This window comes from Trichoderma aggressivum (genome assembly GCF_033847375.1).
Source record: "Trichoderma aggressivum f. europaeum strain CBS 100526 chromosome Unknown scaffold_045, whole genome shotgun sequence".
Taxonomy (NCBI): Eukaryota; Fungi; Ascomycota; class Sordariomycetes; order Hypocreales; family Hypocreaceae; genus Trichoderma; species Trichoderma aggressivum.
In genome coordinates, this window is record NW_026946411.1 from 173,225 (window position 1) to 192,811 (window position 19,587).

At 50.5% G+C, this 19,587-nt stretch overlaps 3 protein-coding genes across 3 annotated transcripts; 1 reads left to right on the top strand and 2 right to left on the bottom strand.

Moving 5' to 3' along the window:
* Nucleotides 1–954: 954 nt before the first annotated feature.
* On the top strand, nt 955–2,688 carry Triagg1_8791 (uncharacterized protein; the record flags this gene model as incomplete). Its single annotated transcript, XM_062903676.1, has 1 exon — nt 955–2,688. The coding sequence occupies one exon, from the start codon at nt 955–957 to the stop codon at nt 2,686–2,688; it is 1,734 nt and encodes a 577-aa protein (XP_062752263.1).
* Nucleotides 2,689–3,939: 1,251 nt separating this feature from the next.
* Nucleotides 3,940–5,049, bottom strand: Triagg1_8792 (transcriptional regulator family: Histone-like TF; the record flags this gene model as incomplete). Its single annotated transcript, XM_062903677.1, has 4 exons — nt 3,940–4,352; nt 4,505–4,623; nt 4,687–4,820; nt 4,894–5,049. 4 exons carry the CDS (start codon nt 5,047–5,049, stop codon nt 3,940–3,942), a joined length of 822 nt encoding a protein of 273 aa, XP_062752264.1.
* Nucleotides 5,050–6,694: 1,645 nt separating this feature from the next.
* Triagg1_8793 (uncharacterized protein) lies at nt 6,695–7,489 on the bottom strand (the record flags this gene model as incomplete). Its single annotated transcript, XM_062903678.1, has 1 exon — nt 6,695–7,489. The coding sequence occupies one exon, from the start codon at nt 7,487–7,489 to the stop codon at nt 6,695–6,697; it is 795 nt and encodes a 264-aa protein (XP_062752265.1).
* Between the last annotated feature and the right edge of the window lie 12,098 nt (nt 7,490–19,587).

Genomic DNA, 19,587 nt, shown 5'->3' on the forward strand with positions numbered 1-19,587 from the left:
CTTGAGCTGGAGCTTTGAAGCAGCCGTCTTGGGCTTGCGCCGCACTCGGGCTACACTACACCACGGTGCTTCTGTCTGTTCTCGTCTGCTGCCTGTCCGTCTATCCATCCGGCTGGTTTCCTTCGGTTCGCCTCCGGCCACTGCCCGCCACACCCATCCACGCCCCCATGGAAGCCAACCTGCAGGACAAGCCCGTTCTTCTGCACCTCCGTCCATCCTTGGAACTTCGCCAGCCCAACTATTTCACGACACGTCGCCGCCATCGCCGCTGCCGCCACCGCCGTTGCTGCTTGCTTGGATCTTCTTGTCATGTACTCCGCACAACCAACAGGCGCCGACGGTGCGACAATCAATCCCGCTGCCCTCAACTCTGGTGAGTTGTTGATTCCTCATGTCATATATTCTCTTGTCAATGTCATTGCCCCTCCATCTTGAACTCTTATGTCGGCCCCCTCCCCCGCCAGATCGTGACTGCGCGCCGCATCTAAAAAAAATCATCATACCATCTGCCTTTTTGCGCTGCGCATTGCGATCTCTTCCCCCCTACCGCATTCACAATGCCTCGCGCGCCTCTTACAGCCTATTCTTTACGCACCTTCGTAATGCTGACCCGCCGCCCGTCTTAGACATATTCAGCGCGCCGCCTCGGGGTATCAAGCGCAATCGATCTCCGGACCTTGTCGACTCTCACCGGCCTGGCGATGACGGTATGTCGGCAAAAGATCTTGTGTAGCTCGGAGTCCTGCGCCGCGTTTCACAGGGCCTCCGGATATCCTTGACATGTTACATCCTGCCCAGTGCGACGCTGCGCAAGCTTTTGGCCTTTGGAACGACGAGACGAGAACCGAGCGACGAGACTATATCACTTCATGCAGTTTTTAGAGAACGGCGCGCTAACTATAAATCTGTCGCTTTCTAGGTGATCGCCATCTTCAGCACAAACGAATAAGACCAATGAAGGCCCGAACGACAGGAAGCATTTCCGAGGCCCCCGGGCAAGCCCCGGGCGGAGCCGTGCCTCAAGCCATCCCGCCGCCTCAAGCGCCTCAATCGCAAAACCCTGCGCTTCCGACCCAGACGCCGCCATCCTACTCGACTCCGCAGGCGCAGCTGCCTCCCAAGCCGGCGCCGACCAAGACGACCCTTAAAGCGCTGCCCACGGTGCGAGATCATACCACTGACCAGCTCAACCCTTCGGGCGACGAGTACATCCCGCGCGAGACGGACGAGTTTGGTGAGAAGAAGGTGATGCCCAATGGCCAGCTCCTTGGCAACCGCCAATACAGGTGTCGCACGTTCCTGGTTCCAAACCGTGGAGACAAGCTCTTTATGCTGGCCACCGAATGCGCTCGAGTGCTGGGATACCGCGACTCATACCTCTTGTTTAATAAGAATAGGTCGCTCTACAAGATTATCGCTAGCCAAGCTGAAAAGGATGACCTTGTCCAGCAGGAGATCTTGCCTTTCTCGTACCGATCGAGGCAGATCGCCATTGTTACCGCCCGGTCCATGTTCCGACAATTTGGAAGCCGCGTCATTGAAAATGGCCGTCGAGTTCGAGACGATTACTGGGAAACAAAGGCCCGGAAGCAAGGCTTCACCGAAGCCGATCCCGCCGGAGAGAAACGACCTGGAGCCGCCAAGGCCAGGGAGGCCGCCGAAGCAGCGCAGAACAACGTTCTGCTGGGCAACCCGCATACGGAAATCGTGTACAACAACACGCCTGGACCGTACCCCGGTGCGCCTCAGCCTCACCTCGTTCAAGGTATGATGGGAGCACCCGGAAGCGCGACAAGAATGCCGGCATTAACGGTTGGACCAGACCTCAGTGACAGCAGATCCAGGGACTACGGCGGTATCGTCAAGGGCGGCCCGCGACAGGAGATCACCGGACCCCCGTACCAAGATCAGACCAGGCCTTCCCCTCTGGTGGAAATCCACTCGCAGGCCCATCACGCCGCCGATTTCAACCGATCCGTGAACCAGCAACGTGATATGCGCGACAACTACCTTCAGGGCATCTGGCGCCGGCCGCACGAGCAACCTACCCAGTCAGCCCTCGGTCAACCGCCTGTGGCTGCATCGGCCGATCCGACTATTCCCACCAGCCGGCCGACGAATTCGCCTCACACCACCGCTGCCGGCATAGCCCAGCCCGGCGTTGTTTCGTCTCAAAGTCCTCAGATGATGATGACTGCGGCCCCATACTCCCAGTCCATCAATGCGCAAAGCGCGCTCGGTCAAGCTCCCATCAGAGGTATGGCCCCTTTGCCTTTAACAACCAAGCTGAGCATCCGCGAACCAACACCTTCTGCAGGATCGACCGGTAGCATCGGTGCTGGAACAGCTGGATATAGCTATCAACAGCCCGGCCAGATGTGGTCTCAGAGTCCCCAGACGCCGCAATCTAGCTACAGCAGCTATACAACGCAGCCTCAGGCCCAGCATCCTTCCCAGTCTCCGGCCTCGCAGCTCCGCCAGACGGGCGCCAGCCAGATGCAGCCGAGCATGCAGTTCCCCGGCATGGGAAGCATGCAATACAGCACTAGCCAGGGCATGTACGGTGCGGAGCAAACACCTCGTCAATACATGCCTCAAACTACGCCCAGTGCGCAGTCAGCCTCTCAACCATGGTCGGGCCAACACCAGCAATCCCAGCAGTGGTGGACGCCTCAACAGCAACAGTAGTGTCCACCTCCGATGTGGCATTGCGCTGTGAGCGGTTGGCTTAACTAAGGCTTGTAGTAGTCGATATTGTTAAAGCATGACTTGTTACTGCGTTGCTTGCAGCTCTTCTTTTCTGCACGTTCTGGTTTGGAGAACTGGTTGGTTCCATTGGCTTTATTTTTATTTCTGGGACCGAGCTCCTGCAGTATTCCAGATACCCCAAGCATACAGGTTGGTTGGAGCGGCTTTTTGCTTTCTTGAGTCAGCGGCTCGTTTTGAACGATGCGCAGCATATGGCTCAGGTAGGATAAAGGAGTCGGAGGGAGGTCGGTAGGATGCTTTTGTTTCCTTTTGCTTTTCTTTTTCCTTTTCTTTATTCGTTTCCCCCCCTTCGCTTCTTTCTCCCATCTTCTTGTTGCCTTCACCCTTTTGGACCAGTGGTTTTACAAGAACCCTGTACCATTTTTATTGCCTATGGCTATCTGATGTCTATCTTTCCGCCTTGCTCTTTATTTTTTAACGGCCGAATTGTTAGCAGGTGTCCAGAATGTTCTCTGGACAGGGAATTCATGTGTCTTTTTTTTTTTGTACCGGAATTACGAAGGGAGGGAACTCCTACTTGGCATCTCTTCACGGCTAATCCTCAATGTTTTGGCGGGGCATGTTTCGCGTTGATGTTGATACCACTTGGTTTGCTTTAGTCGTCAAACACACTTGATGAGAGAAATTGAGATTCCTCCTATGGTTTTTTATTTTATTTTTGTATTAGCTTGATGGTCTCCATTGATTATTTGCACTCTTCAGTTTCTTGGAGGGGGGCTTGAATAGCTAGCTGTATTTTGCTCTCGTCTTTCTTTTAATGTCTGCTCAGACGGCTTATTTCGTGGGTATACTTTGGTGTTTGCGTAGAATGTTGCTGATTCGGCTCCGTGATGGGAATAAATATGGATGACTTGTTGAATCTTTTGGTCTTGGCCAAGGGCCTCCGAGTCGGCTTGACTGATGCTTGGAGCAAGACGTGACTTTTACCATGTCTTGTTCGAAGTAGTGAATGAATATGGGGTTATCATGCTGATACCTTTGAAGAAACCTGGTGTTATCCAACCTTCTGTTACCACACCAAGTGTTCCAAAAAAAAGTTGAAGTTGCGTGTAAAATCACGGTTCAGATGATACCAATTTCTGCATAGGGAAAAAAAGAAAAGAAAAGAAGAGCTTCATCACAAACTCCATCTTTTTTTTTTTTGCTCGAATACGTGCCATCTACATAACTTTAATCGCTCTCATCACCTTCCAAGGCCTCATCCGCCTCCTCTCTACTCCTCCTCTCCTCCAGCGCATCCTGCGTCTCATCACCACTAGCCTCGCCCTCTCCGCCATCTTCCGCATCGTCTTCATCAGCAACCTCTTCCTCATCTTCCTCATCCTGAGCATCTTCGTCACCCTCATTCTCGTCATCCTCATCGTCGTCGTTGATTTCATCGTCCTCGTTGACAATGGCATCGACTTCCTCGTCGTCGCCGGCGGAAGGGTCGACGCGGGCCTTTTTAGCACGCGGGCCGGACGAGCCGGAGGCTTCCGAGGCAATGGTTGTGTCGGCCATGTCGGTGTCGTCGCCGCCGTGCTTGGAGGCGCGGACTTTTTGGCGGTAAGAGGTGCGTTTTTCGGTTTGTATGGCGTTGAATTCTGGAAAAGGGGTGAGTTAGAGAGAAGAGAGAAGAGAGAAGAATGGGGGTAGGGAAATGAGGCAACGATCCACAGAGAGTGGTCTTCTTGTGTGCATAGAAAACGCGAAGATCGATAACGACAAGAAAAACCTTGTGCTTGCGCGGACGTACTGGCAAATTCAGCCTCGAGAGGCTCTTTCAAAAAGGAAAACTCAGTGTCGTCCAATGCTTTAAAGACATCTGCTGGGAGAATGGTCTTTTTGCCTGCAGCAACGGTGTTTTCGTTGGCGCTATGATGGCATATTGTTAGCATCACATGCCCTGAATGACACCATATGTGAAGCTCGACATACTGTGAAGCTAGATAGCTAATAAAGACGGTGGCGCTCTTGCTCAGCGCCAGGATCGCGTTGCCTTGAATCTGCGTATTCGGGGGCAGAATCCCCTTTGCCAATCTTGTGATGATGGATTTGGGAAGATTCAAGTCCTAGCGAAAACATGTGAGCCTAGACTTCTCTTATATCTGCTTGGAGCACAGCATCGATAGTGATTAAACTTACCTCTATGGTTACTGGGTCTTCCCCTTTGCCCTTGTCTTTATCCTTGTCCTTCTTATCCTGCTTGTCCTGTGCCTGAGGAGCTGCTTTTGCTGGAGGAGATGCCTCCTCAGCAGCGACAGGAGTTGCTGGCCGAACGTCGGATTTGCGAGGAGGCATGTTTGCCTTTTTTTCTTCTCCCGTTTAGACAATGAAAGAGGGGTATATTCAGTGCGAGATGAAATGAATGGTGGTGGGATGAGACGAGCGTAGTTGGTTTGGTTGGGGTTAAATGTGTGGCGTATGAGAAGCCAGTGAAGAAACCTGGTGACCCAAAAAGAAGGACAAGCAAAAGCGGTATATACCACCCACAAAGCCTCTATATATCGTGAAAGAAGAAGAAGAAGAGGAAAAGTTGGTCAATATATATCGGCAGTCGTGAGAAAAGAAGAACGAAAAGAGAAGGGGTTTGAAATGCCCGATCCAAAGTCTGATACAGCAGCCCCTCAAAAAAAAAACCGACAACTCTCACGCACCGCCCTCTCACGCAGAAAGCAAACAAACCAGGCAAGGCAAAAGGCTCGTCACAAAGTCAGGCTCAGCAGCAAACGTGTAAGAAAAGAAAGCCGAGACTCAGGCAGCCTTCAACAAGAGCCAATTGGACACGCAGAGGCCGTTCAACTGCGTCGTAAAGCCGTCGTCAGAGAGCTAAAGGGGGGAGAGATGTCGAAGGACCAGTATCGCCGCGGAAAAGGAAGAGATTTTCCGGGTTCCGTTTATCAGAGATGTCAGGCCAGGCAGTTGTGGCAGAGGGAATGATCCGGTAAGAGCGCGTCAATGCAGGACGATTACGGTTGCAGAGTCTGTACAGGGTCGAGATAGATGGGATTATGGAGCAGCAAAAGGTAGAAAGAGAAACGGCACGCTGAGGTTGAGTTGAGTTGGACGCGTTGGCCCCCGCCGTGGCGCGCGTTAAGTGGTTTTGCACAGCGCCGCATGTACCCTGTACCACGGCCGCTAATTACTTTTGCAGTAGCTGGTGGTATACGGTACCGGCAACGCCATCAGAATGCAGTTTAGGAGTTTAATTCAGGCCACTTTCAAGATTCAAACACAGATGAGGCGCTTCTTTTCTTGTCAGAGTGGTCAATTTGGCTACAGTATTTTCTCGTGTATTTGCTTGCTTCCGAGCATACTTCACTTTCACTCCCCGGTCATCCCTTCCCGCGTCAAAAGGGCTCAGCATAACCGTCTCCAGCATATCTTCATGCCTTCATATCCATCCGCTTCCTTTCTCATATTCCAACCTCAAAAAAACATGTAATAAAAAACCTCCATGGCAGTGATATGCGCTTGCTCATGGTACATAAGAAAATATGGGTATATCCGTCATATATCAAATAAATCATACTAGGAAAAAAAGGAAGAATCAAGGCTCAGCCTGCATTTGTTGTCGCTTACCAATGAAGCGGCTAAAGGTGTCTGGCACACGGATCCTCCGCAGGAGTGATGACACCTGCGTATCTGAAAGGAAGAGTAAAAGTACGGAGTAACGCTGGAAGAAGATGTAAAGAATGAAAAAAAAAAAAAAAAAAACGTGTGGGAAGGATCCCGCCGTGAGTCTGCGTCAATTCACGGACGAGGCCTCTTACACCCGAGAAGCGTGAACAAACAGTCATCGCTGTCATATTCTCCACATAGGTGGCCGTCAGAACGTATATTTCTCCCACTCGTCTCAGTGAGTGAAGCAAATCAATATCCAAAGTTTAATCATCCTCATTCATCGCACTCAAGGTGTATTGAGTTGGACTGACAATGACGAGTTTCATCCTATGGCGCGCCCAATTTCGGCTCTAAGCACCACCGGTCGTGGTGATAGACCAGTCAGGGGGACGTCATCATCGGTAGAGATCCGACGAGAAGCATGGTTGGCCGGTGTCGAAATGGTCGCCCTGCGAGATGCCGGCGCCGACTTGGAATAGATGTCAGCAGAGGGCCGAGGCGAGTTTCCCTCCGGCGTCTGGCTGTACCATTGTTCACGTTTAGCGCTGGAACCAAAGCTGCTTCTTGTGCTCCGTGAGCTTTTGGTCCGAGCATGACGAGGGGCGTTGGTTTTGGACAGACGCGTCGATGGGGTACGCTTAACATTGACGTAAGCCTGAGCACCTCGGACAGTTTCGTCTGTTAGACCTGGCCGAGAGTTTGGTGCTCGTGCAAGGACCGGTGTTGGGGGGATATCAATGCTCTGCTTCCCCCGAACAGGAGACCAAGGCTGCTGGTCTTCCGAGACCCGATTTTGGTAGACAATGACGCTCGATGACTTTACGGAACCAATCGATGTGCTTGCATGATGAGAGTGGTGAACTCGCTTTGGCTCGCTTACAGCTGATTCGGGAGAAGCGGGCGGCTTCTCTTCGTCGTCAACGCTGTGTGTGCGATCAATTTTCCAAGATTCAATCTCCTCATCGTCAATCGGCGTGATTCCTCGGTTGCGGAATCGAGCCTTTCGCCTTCTAACTCGGTGGTAGATGACGGCCGCCAAAAAAAGAAGGAATACGGACGGTATGACTGTGGCCAGAACGATTGTGACGGTTTCGTGTGAGGAAGATGAGCTAGCCATGCTGTCTGTTTTGTTCCGCTGTGGGTTTCGTAGAGCGGTGGCAGTGGTTGTATGGCGGTATCAAAGCTGGGAGCGTCGGTATGCCGGTATCACAAGGCCATTCGGACGACTCTGGATATATCCTGGATCCTCTTTTTTTTTTTTTTTTTGAACTCCAGGGAAAGCGAATGTCGGCTTTGCTTGAGAGAGTCCTCTTTCTTGTCTCGATGTCGTCGTTATCTGAATTGGCCACCTGAGACTCGATCGGCTTTACCCAAGCAAGCTTCGTTTCCAAGCGTAGTAACAGTGCCGAGTATTCCGAATAAATGATGACGGCAAGTAGTGATTGATATCGAATACGTTAAATAGAAAAGCGATCGGTTTCCCTTCCTGTAGAGGAAGAAGGGTCAAGAAGAAATAGCGAATGGCAGCTAGTGCCCACTGATTAGCTTTCTTCCCCTTCTGTTTTCTCTTCTTTGCTTTTCTGGTGTGTCGTTTACAGCTCCTCCAAGACGACGGAGAGAGCTGTGAGATGAATTGCAAATATAAAAGTACGCAAAGCCAGCGAATGATCAACTCACGCTCAAGGCTCGAGAATCATATTCCAACCCTGTATAGGCCCAAACAAAGAGCGAGTACTTGGAAGCAGCAGCGTCCAAGTACAAGTGCCCTCAGGAAGCAGAAGGGGAGAAGGGGGGGCTATCTCAAGAAGCGGGTGGACGGGATACTAATACAAGTGTGTAAATGCCAGTTCAAGGAGCCGCATGCGGGCGTGGGTGCATGTATGTACCGGTAGTGGTAAAGGTGGTTCTCACGGTGCAGTGCTCCGTATCGACAGTACGAAGCATGTACAAATATGCACCCAACTGGAGACCATGACACCTTTTTTGCAACTTCTGTGGATGGTGTCAAGGTGCGCAGGCGAAGGGACCAGGGGGGTGCAAGACGAGTGCCCACCCGCGATCCACACGCCAGCCCTGGTTCAATACAAAACAGCTCAAAGTCTTGACGGTGAATCTTGTAGTACTTGTATAGAATACGGAGCTTTGTTCCGCAGGGACTACTCCATATAGAGTATGGGAAACGGACAAGGCAGCAATAGAGGTAGCTGTAAAGGTCCTGCTGGTAATATTTGATCCCCCGTACCGCAATAATTTAAGCAGAATGATAAGGGGATCATGCTCGCTCGTACAGTAGGTCGTAGTGGTGTCAATATGTTGCCATCGCGAGAGGCGGAGGAGCTGCTAGCGTGCTGTGCTCAGCTGGTGGCCGTGTTAGCTCGTCCAGGCAAGGCCATTCATTGAGCCATTGAGCCATTGAGCAGCTCCTCGCCATGGACGCAACCCATTAAGACATGAATGGTTCGTGAGCATTGGTGTGAGTGGGTGCACGGCATATCTTCTCATTCCGGCTGGCCAGTTGACGCCGCCATTCAGCAACAATAGCAGACGAACAAAGTCGCTCTCCATCAGGTGCCTCCCCTTTGAGACCTCTTGGCCCTTTTTTGGGGTCGCTGTCGGGGGATGATCAGGGGTTAGTAGTTAGCGGACGCGTGGGGTCTCGACGAGAGCGAGACCTGATCCTTGGCCTCTCTCTGGACCCCCTGGTCAAGCGGCAGGGAAACGTGGCGCATCTCGCAGACGTGTCAGAGGCACTACAGCACAGTCCTGACTCGAATGGGCTGCTCGAGGGATGAGCGTCCACGGCCACGGCCTCTGGTTGGAGGAAGATGGAGGATTGACGGATTGAGAGCGGCCGATCGTTGCGTGTCGGTTGGATGCCGCCTTGCCACGCAGTCACGGGAGGATGAGGAGAAGCTTCGCGGATTGATTGATTGATGGATGGTGTGCCGTGCCTGTTGGTCGACAATTGCCCGCTTCACCCCCGAACGCCGCATTCCACCAGGACTTTTCGCGGCCTTTTTCTCTCTCTGCTCCGGATTTCTCATTTCTCTCCATTTACCTTGCGAGCGAGTCCAGGCTAGGGCCAGGAACCAGGCACAGAATCTTGCCCAGCTTGCCCAGGACCGGGCCGGCAGTTCTGTCTGACGTCTGTCCTGTACAGTCGCATTGAGGGCAATCTTAGCCAAGCTTCGGATGGCCAGCCCCAAAAAGAGCAGGCGGCCGAGTGATTCCTGGAGCTGTCTCGACTGAGTCTAGATTGTAATAATTGTCGTATTTACTCCGTACAGTCGGGTATTTTCGATTGTGTCTTGTCTTACCTTATTGGCACCGATGCTGCCTGATATTACAGGCAATGATTGTGTGTACTGTACGTACCGCAAGGCTTGGTATCAAGATACCAGCGAGGAGTGGTTCTGGTACCATTTGCTCAAGTCCTCGTACTGCAAGTGGACTGTGAACCCTTTACCTAGACTAATCGTACATGTACCAGATGCTAATGTATCAATTGATCTCGTGTGGCATCCAGAGAGGTCGCAGCATTGAGCACCGCCATGGGTACCTGAATCGATACCTGCTCCTTTGTACTCGCATCACCGGTATCGAGTACAGCGCCATGCACCCCAATTGACTTCAACCCATCAAAAATTGTCCAGCTTCACCCAATCCCACCTCTATATCAAGATATGAGGCTATTTCCTGCCCCTTGCATCGCTACGTGACGGCAATGCATGCGACCACCAGCACACATACAAACATCACAGTACCCGTAAGTGCTGCTACCCAACACCTGCTCGCTGCGGACTTATCGAGCATCAATCCCTCCATATCACCTCGACGTCGTGGCGTCTGCATCGTCAGCCGTCCTTGCAGGCAGTACAGTTGCGTGCGACTGCCTGTACGATGTACGCATGCAAGGGCTCTCGATCTCTCGCACGCAAGCAGGTCGGATCGGATTCTCTCGGTCACTTAAATCGGCTGCAGGGGCCGGCGTACTCAGACATGCATTGGCCCATCGCCATCTGGGGTCAAAGACAGTATAAGGCAGGAAAAGGGAAATGCTTGCACAGGGGAAACGAGGGACAAAAAACCAGTCCAGCCCAAATCAAGAGCGCCTTCCCTCTATTGACCCGAATTGGAACCTCGGCCTCGGAAATCTTAACCCGCAGAGGAGGTGGTTGGAGCTACAGCCGGACTTACAAGGACGCGCCTTGGGATACGGCCAGTAATACATCCTCTCAAGCCTCTCAGTTGCTGGACCGGCAAACTCGGAAGCGTATGATGCAAGGGGCCAGAAGTATTTTCTTGCCTAATTCTCCAGTCGTTTCTTCCCCGGCAGTGTACCTCGACTTGAGCTGGTTGATAAGCAAAGCGGGCTGCAGTTCCATCATATGAGTGATTCTACACGTCTCTGCTTCGTAATCCCAAAGCTCATACGGGGACGGGCAATCTAATGTCGAAATGGAAAGCCGTTTTACAAAGGTATCCTGGATACTATTGCTCCTTCAGCATCCCTTGTTGGATATCACCGGAATACGACGTCGACTCCCTGCCTGCTGCGGTATTGCTACCACGAATGCAAGCATATCACCGGCAAAGGTCATCAGTACTATTTCCAACCTATCCTTCTGAGTCTCTACCAGTACCAGCACAGACATCACTCGATAAGAGTATTTGACGCAATGCAAGAAACGTCGGCAGCCGCGAGTCTCGGGAGCCAACATAGCCCTCTGGATGCTGCGTACTAATACCGTGAGAATAAATGACTTGCGTTTACCCGTGGTGCTCAAGCTGCATCTCGCTCGCTTGTTCTTCTCCAGGTATCCGCCCGCGGAACGACCCACTGCTGGATGCTTTCTCTTCCATCGCTAGGAATAATGCGCCGAGATGACGGCGGGCTGAACGCTTAATGGCGTCTGTTCGTCTCGAGGCGGTTCGAGCTAGAGCTCGTCCTTGGCGCCCGAATCGATAGATCAGCTCTGTTGCTTCGGCGCAATGACCCCAGCAGAGCAAACCAACCGTTGTTAGAAGCAGTATAGACGCCTGTTTCACCCCAGCAATCGACGACAGCCACCACCGCAGCCACCGTCCAGGACTAAGCTCCTCCCGTATCCTGGCGCGTCTGTCTTCGTCACCTCAGTGGTCCAAAGAACCGCCGAGCAGCGAGTGAGCTGGCATCTCGACCTGGGCTACAGCGTACTTTGCAGAGTACATACGAGTATTGCTACTGTACCCGTACTAATAGCAGTAGTTCGAGTTTGTATGCATGAGCTAACGAGGGTCTAGCTATTCCCGCTAGGTAATCTGAAGCACTTGCAAACGCCACAGGCTCATTTTCCCGTCGATCAGCCCAACAACTGCAGAGGCGAGATATGAGGTGTAGCTTCTTTTACTTTTAGCTCTCCAGAGCACTTCAGCCATGGTGGAAAGGTTCGGCACGCTCAGAATCTACCTCTAGTGCTGGGCTAGGATCCAAGACGCTCAGCATCGTGTACCAAATTATGGAGTACACGAAGCATTCATGTCCGATTGTCCTTTCAAATGTGCTCGTACAAGGCGTTTTACGTCGGCCGATGTGCTCTTTATGCCCGCCGCATCCAATACAGAATTGGGAAGACTGCCCGGTTGCTTGGGCACGTTTTGATAAGTGTGGGTAATAACCTGTGAGGTGCATGTCACTAACACCCCTGGCTTGCTTTGGGTGGCACAACGATTTGGGGTGTCTTGCAGCTAACGATCATCACACTCGAGAGGCAAAAAAGAAAAGAAAACTCTGCATGCCTGCAGCGAGATATCCGGCCGGTCTGGCTGCAACTCTGACCTCCCATTCCGCGTGGAGCTGGCTTATCACGGGAGAGGCCGTTCATCGCGAAGTGGCTTGAGCGATCGACTAGCGAGACTTTGTCGAACAAGGGGTCCGCTTCTCCACTGCTTTATGGCCAGGAACCTCTTCTAGCGTCTTGGTGAACCCTTGCTCCTTGCGATCATGTGCCACCGCTGTTGGCTGGTGGCGTTTCGTTTCACCTTCTCGACAGTCTTGTCTTTCTCCCTACTGGGGTCAAACAGCACTTGGGTGAAAGTGTGGAGAATATTTTGACAATTATGGAGTAGGAACTGGGGCAATGAATGACGTGCGGGAAGGGGAAAAGGGAAAAAAGAAGATTTGAAAAAAAAAAAAAAAAAAAAAAAAGGGAAGCAAAAAGGGGGCGATAGCATCCATGAATAAGAGAGAGAGAGAGAGAGAGAGAGAGAGAGAGAGAAAAGCGTCCTCAGCATTCTTCCTCCACTCACCGCTAATTCTAGCGAGATTCGGCCTTCTTTCTTTCCCACCTGCTCACCCTTGCTTTGGTGCTTAGCATTCTTTCCTGTGGCAAAGTGGTTCTCTGAGCTTGAGAGCACGCAGAATCTCGCGCACACCATTTGATATTTTTCTCGTCCTCGCGTGCCACGTCTGCAAGGGGCCCAAGCTGACCCTTGCTTTCCAATGCAACCTATCAAGATGGCTATCAAGCGGCGGATTTAAGAAAAAGCTCAACCCCGTGCCGCCCATCCCGTTCCCAAGACTCTTGGAGCTGAAAGAAGGCTTGGAGAGAATGGTAGGCACGAGTGCCAGCACATCAAACCATTTCTCATCAAGTGAGAACAGCCACAGTGCGGCAATTGAGGGATTGGCCAGTCAGGGACAAGCTTACTTGCAGTAAGTTGGGGGGTTAATTAAACTGCTTCCTCGCGTCCCGCACCATCCCACACACTTGCGCCTCCGTACTCTTGCACGCATCGAATCCTTCTGCCGGAAGACATTAGACCACCGGTTGAGGCGGATAAACAGAGGAGATCTGCCGGGTGGCATTGCGTTTAGCAGCAGTGCTTGCAGCGGCTGGGGATCTTGAAACCAAAGTGACGGAGCACATGGATACGTTGGTTTGGCCAATTTACAGTATGCTCAAGGTCAAAGCGGCCAGTGATGGACAGCCGATTCTATCGAGTGCTTCCCGGCCCATCCATCATCACGGCCTCCCACACTGCACGATCCAAGGTTGAGACATTGCTATCGTTCACCAAAGACATTGGTGAGATTAGCCATACATGAGCTAGTCTCTAGTCTTATGGCGCAAAACTGTTGCTTCTATTTTTAATATTTGCCGTCTCTTTTACCATGTACTATACTCGTACAGTACGAAGTGGTAATGGCACACATTCACGCGGGGATGCTCGGAGCATACAAGTCTCATGTTGATAGACACATTCGTTTCAATCGCTTGGCCCGCTTTCCCCCACGGTGCCGGGCCATTGCGAATGATCAAAACGCTCAAGATGAAACCTTCTTCTCGTCATGCATTCGTTTCTTACAGACATGATCCCGGCACGTGGAGTTTGAATTTTTGCACGTCGGAGTGCCACATTTACATGATACAGACCGGTATATACGGATGCGCACGGAGAATTACTCCCTTTGCACCTACGATTAAGCCGATCATTGCGATTCTTTGGTGGATTTTCATTCCGGTGGGACTCGATCATTATACTCGTGGCCGTTAATTTACATGGCATGTAATACCACTCAGCGACGCTGCCGTTTCTAATGGGGACGAGTCCTGTGAATTACTCGTCGATGATATCCACCACCGAGTGTGAATTGTCATCGGCGCCGTGCACAGCCCCATGTAATAGACGTCGAGGCAAGTTAATACGCTGGCACTATTGGGATCCATGTCCATTTTTAATTTTCCTCAGCTTGAAGCTATCATATACTTATACGTTAGGCTTATATGATGATAGTGTTGTTCGTCAATGGCCAGCGCTGGCAGTCCGATAGGACGTGGGCCGAATGGAACCTTGCGGCCTCTGTGCAACGGCTAGTCAAGCACTGCAATGAACCGCCGCATCTACATGCCGATGATCCTTCAAGCTCCAGCAGAGCAGGGGGAAACTGTGCTAATGCAATAATGTTACGAGCTTTTTGATGCATAAACGCTTGCGTGCCTCGAGCCCAATCAGAGCCCTTCTCATATGTGTGGTCTGTCAGAAACCACAGGAAGGATGAAGCGGCCCTAACGCAAGCTCTGGAATGCGGCGTTCAAGAGCTGCATCTAGAGAAGTTGGAAAGCAAGCCGGCCATTGGCTGGTGAGCGTAAGAGCCTCTTGGATAATACTGGTAAGCCTCAAGCTATAACCTCCCCGAAGGAGCCCAAGGTTCGTTGAGGAATCGTCGGTGAGCCACGCTGGCACCCAGCTTACTGTTTCATGTCGCGTGTTGGATTCTCCAGCTGCGCAAAGCGTGTGAGGGGGATTTTTGTGATTGATCAGACAACTTGAGCCTATTGAAGCAAGGTGAGATGGATGCTGACACGAACCATTAGGCAATATTGCACCGAGACGCGTGATGGGGGAATCCAGTTCGTATCCTCTTGAGCAAGATTGATGATGCTTGTTTCGTCTCGCCATCCCACACCACAACGTCCGGACGCCAGCAAGAATGAGCAATTGGTCATGGACTTCCGTTCCCCCCTATGGGCCTCTTCTTCCTCTCGGCAACATTCAAATGCCCGAGCCTTCTTTTCGATTCCCGGTTACACTTTACGCTAGCATCCAAGTGTGCAGTAGCAGTTGGCATTGACGAACGCCGAAGAGATTCGGGCTTTCACCCAACAGCTTCGATGCTGCCAATTAGTCACGGCCAGCAGCTGTGAATTCAGCTGGCCGCACACCACCCACTGCTAGTCGATCCAAGCGCCGGCTTGCCCCTCAATCCTCATGCTTCTTCCAGTCAAGTTTGCAGAAGTCATCGCCGACCAAGGCAGATCGCACCGGCTTCTCTGTGGCCTCTGTGTTAGCCGGCTCCGAAGTCGTGAGTGTGTCAAGTATCAAGGGATGATCCGAGTGTAGGATCTCGTGTGCGTTGCGCAGATGACGTGTAGAAGAAGTCAAGTTTAAGACCAAACTAGATGAACACTCACAAACGAGGGGACGATTGAAGAGTCGGGGGCTGAAGTTTGGGGGCTATTGTATCGGATTGAGTGACCCCGTGCAGCTGCCTCAGACCCGAGCAAAGCCAAAGCTCTGCCGAAGCAACTGTAAGCGAGGTTGGGAGTGTGTAAAAAGAGCATCGTGTGCTGAATGATGATACGAGTTGTATGTTTCGTCTGATGGGCATCAAATGACACCCCAGTTGCTACGAAGCTGAACCATCTTTGTTCAAACCTTGACGGCCGTAGGAATAACATCTGGGATAGCGTCCAATTCAGCATGAAATACGATTGGTTCCGTGGTCTAGTTGGTTATGACATTTCGTTAACACGTTTAACGCCACCGAAAAGGTCCCCGGTTCGAGCCCGGGCGGAATCACCATTTCTTTTTTTGCATCCACAACATCCATACATGCGGTACAATTGGTCTCTTTTTTTCGTCTTTGTGACTGTAGAACTGAAAGTCGTCCTCCATAGCTTAATAACCTGCTGATTGCATGAAACACAACGTCGAAGGAGCGTAAACTCATGTTGTAAGGCAGAATGAATGAATGATAGATAGCTCGAGGCGTATCTCGCCTCCGCGGCTAATATGGTGTAGACAACTCGGCACACGCTTTACAAAGTCATAACAAAAGTCTATCCATCATTCCATACAAGAGAGATGTTACATTTCTCCCAAATCCATCCATAAAACATAGAAGCAATCCATCAGTCACGAGTACCGCCAAACCCTACCTTCAACACTCAAGGCAAAAGTCGAGAGATCGTGCAGGAAACCGACCGAACTTTTGGATCAGGGAGGACGCTGTTTTCAAATAATGACAGGGCGTAAAAGATGGCCGATGCTCCCGGATTCCTGCAGTAATCGTTCCTGAGGGCAAAGATTTAGCCAAAGGTGTCGAGGGGAACAAGGAGCTGGTTAAGGAATCAAGGCAAAGATTTACGAGAAAAGTGTGCAGGAAACATAATAGGGGCTCGGTGGCACCTCGAGTTTCACCGAGTTCACATGGCCGATACTGCGGACTTGTTAGGACTTTGATGTGATGAATAACTGTAAGGTCTGGCGGAGGACAACATACACATTGGCAGGGAGCTGCACACAATCGTCGAGTCTGTTTATGACATGGGATTCGCCTTGAAAGTCTGGCTCAGAATAGATTGTAGCCTTTTCAAATTGTTGATTCATGTCAATAGAGATGTGTGTATGTATGTGCATGTTGACACCGGCTGAGGAATCGGAGAGAGGAGAGAAGACTCACGATTGGACCAATGGGGATGCCGAGGCCAACTGCAGCTGTAGCAGAGGCTACAATACCCAGAAGTAACTGACTTGGATGCATATCTGCTGTTGGATGTGACGAGGAAGATATAAGTGACTCTAGATATTCCACAATTTGCAATCAAGAACGCAAAACCCCTTTCACTTTCGAACGGCCGCATGTGACATATATATACCTAGTACTCTAGATTTACGCCGCCCAGTATTCTCTTTCTGTGTTTCACACGTCATTCGTTCTGCCAGGATATCTGAGATGCAAGTCACAAGGCTCCATGGGGTTGACTGGCCGCCAGAGACATATCATTGGAGTGTCCGCGCCATGTATTCTCTCTTGGAATGTTCCACCAACACACTGACTATTTTTCACTTGGCGAGCGATTTGTATTTAATCCCTTTCTTTCCACTCTCTTTTGTCCGTTGTTCATGTTCTAATTCCTGTCCACTCAACTTCATTGCTGTCACTCCAAGAAACCGGGCGCCGACAAGTGACATGGACATATAAGGCCAATCAATTCCACAGAGAATATGTCTAAGCTGAATAAACATTAGACTCAATTCATATAGCCAGTAGATACTTGACATCAATGTCAAATATGTTGAAGTATGTAGCAGGTCTTTGCCTCTTCCACTTCATTCGTCAAAGCTCCCCCCTCCCCCCCAATACTACTAGTATGCACACCAGTTTGCTACACCCATTTTCTCTCTCTCTCTCTCAAAGTAACAGTGACCGTAAGTAGCCCTCCATAGGAATGAATGCAAAAACCCCTTACAAGGGATGCGACAGCGCGGCCGTCCGCTTCTAGCGATACTTGCAGTACACTGATCGGCTCGTCAGGCCTGCAAAGTTCCTAGGGCTGTTGGTATTTGCGAATAACTCGATGTGCGGAGCGGTACAATTAGCATCGCTTTTGAGCCACATGATATTAGCTACAGAAAAGAGACGCAAGGTAATAACATATTGTCGGCCGAATATCGAAACTCACGAGTATAAAGTGCAGATTACAGGAAACGGCCCATACGTCTGTCCCGATGCAACATGGCCGTATCTTTTCAGTCCTTATCCATTAGTAGGTGCTCATTAGACGTAGGAATAAAAGAACCATAGTTTCAATCACCCGTTCTCTGGTAGTCTTAAGCACTCGTTGAGGGACCAAATACCCAGCCTAACCCCAGACAGATCTCGCCCGCTATGCAATGATGCCTTGCCTCTTTATTCAGTGACTACGACTATAAAAGGATGCAACATTCTGCCATAAATTGAGGATACACTTACATACTCCGCAGCAGCTACGGCCTCGGATGCAGCTAGAACACATGAAAGCACCTGAGAGAGATACATGGCAGCGGCTGTTTAAAGGAAATAAAGGGGCTATTCTATCTTGGTGACCGTTATACTTAGGAAGAGACAATGTCTTTGGCATAGGAATGCGAGCTACGCATACCTGCAAGCGGACTTTATAAGCTGCGGTTCTTCCGAGTCGAGCACCTCTTGCTCCCTTTGTCTTGGATGACGTTATGCGGGAGATGATCATGGATCGGGATTGATTGGCACCCGAGACACGACATGCGTATAACCCTCATTTTTCTCCTCTCCCACCTCTACACATCACCGTACAAGATCATAGTTATGTAGTTTAGTGAATATTTCTAAAGGAAATGGACAGATCAAGTTGTTTGCGGAGATGATGCAGATATTCGCTTGGCTATATGCAACTATTAAGATCCAACTTTTACAGTGGTGCAGAATTGAGTCGTACATCCTGACATTTGGGAGAGTACACTGAATCATCATCATCTCTTCATCTTCTCATAAAAGCCATGTCATTCCAGGAGAGTCTCATGATAAACAAACTGCTCTCTCCCTCGTTTCAACCCCGCCAATCGGGGAGATTGGTGCCCCTATCATCCTCAAACAACGAACGCCCATAGTAGTACGTTGGCCATAAAGCCACCCGTCCCGGCCAGATATTATTTATGAATCTCTTTACAGAATACCGACCGTACATCAGTGTTACGGCGGATATTGACGGGACTGTTGGATGTAGTAACGTAGAATATAGCAGTGCCCTCTTCGCAGCTATTAGTCCTGGTGGGAACAAGAAAAAAAGACACATCATGTTAGCCGAGAAAAGAATGATGCCGCATATTTGGTTTAACCCACGAATATAGAGTGCAAAACCTATTAGGGGGCGAGTTTGGCCACAGTTTCGCGGACTGCACATGGCCATAGCTTCATCTCATAAGTCAGACACCTCAAGGGCTTGGATTCCAATACAGTCTTGGAGAAGTACATACAGAGAGCCCATGACTTTTATGCAGGTGTTCCTATTCCGTACATCAAATTGATCTCCAGTCCAACCAAGATCGCGATACAGCGTTACCTTGGCATCATCTTGTTAACATGAGAATAAGTAGCATTAATCTCATACAATAAGAAACGGGAAACTAACAAGGGGTGCCACGGGAATCTCCTCAGCGGGAGCAGCGCCGACACATGTCGCCAAAGCCCAGAAGAGAAGCTTAGATAGAAGCATGGCTACAGGTACAAGAGAGAACAGGATAGACGGCTATAGCCTCAGGATTTTCCTCTTCAGATAATGAGAGAAAACACGTTTATATCGTGGGGGTAAAGATAGGAGAGAGAGGTGGGTGAACACAAACAAGAAAGGCGCGCACACGCCCTTGTCATATATGTGTATACATATACATGTACTTTTTGTTTATCAACTTCAGCTTGCACCTTCTTTTCTATAAGTCATGTCTCACATTACGCCGCCTCGGATCGGAGATATCGATGATAACATGATGGGTGATGCTGCGGAGATGCAACTTCCGAGACATGATTAGGTGAGAAACTCCAGCTCCCTCGCATGTACTTTGCAGCTATTTGCATTCTCCCTAGCTAGGCAGCTGGTTAAGTGCTCTTGGAGCTCGTATCGCACTCATCCCTCTCCCTGTTTTTCTTTGTGA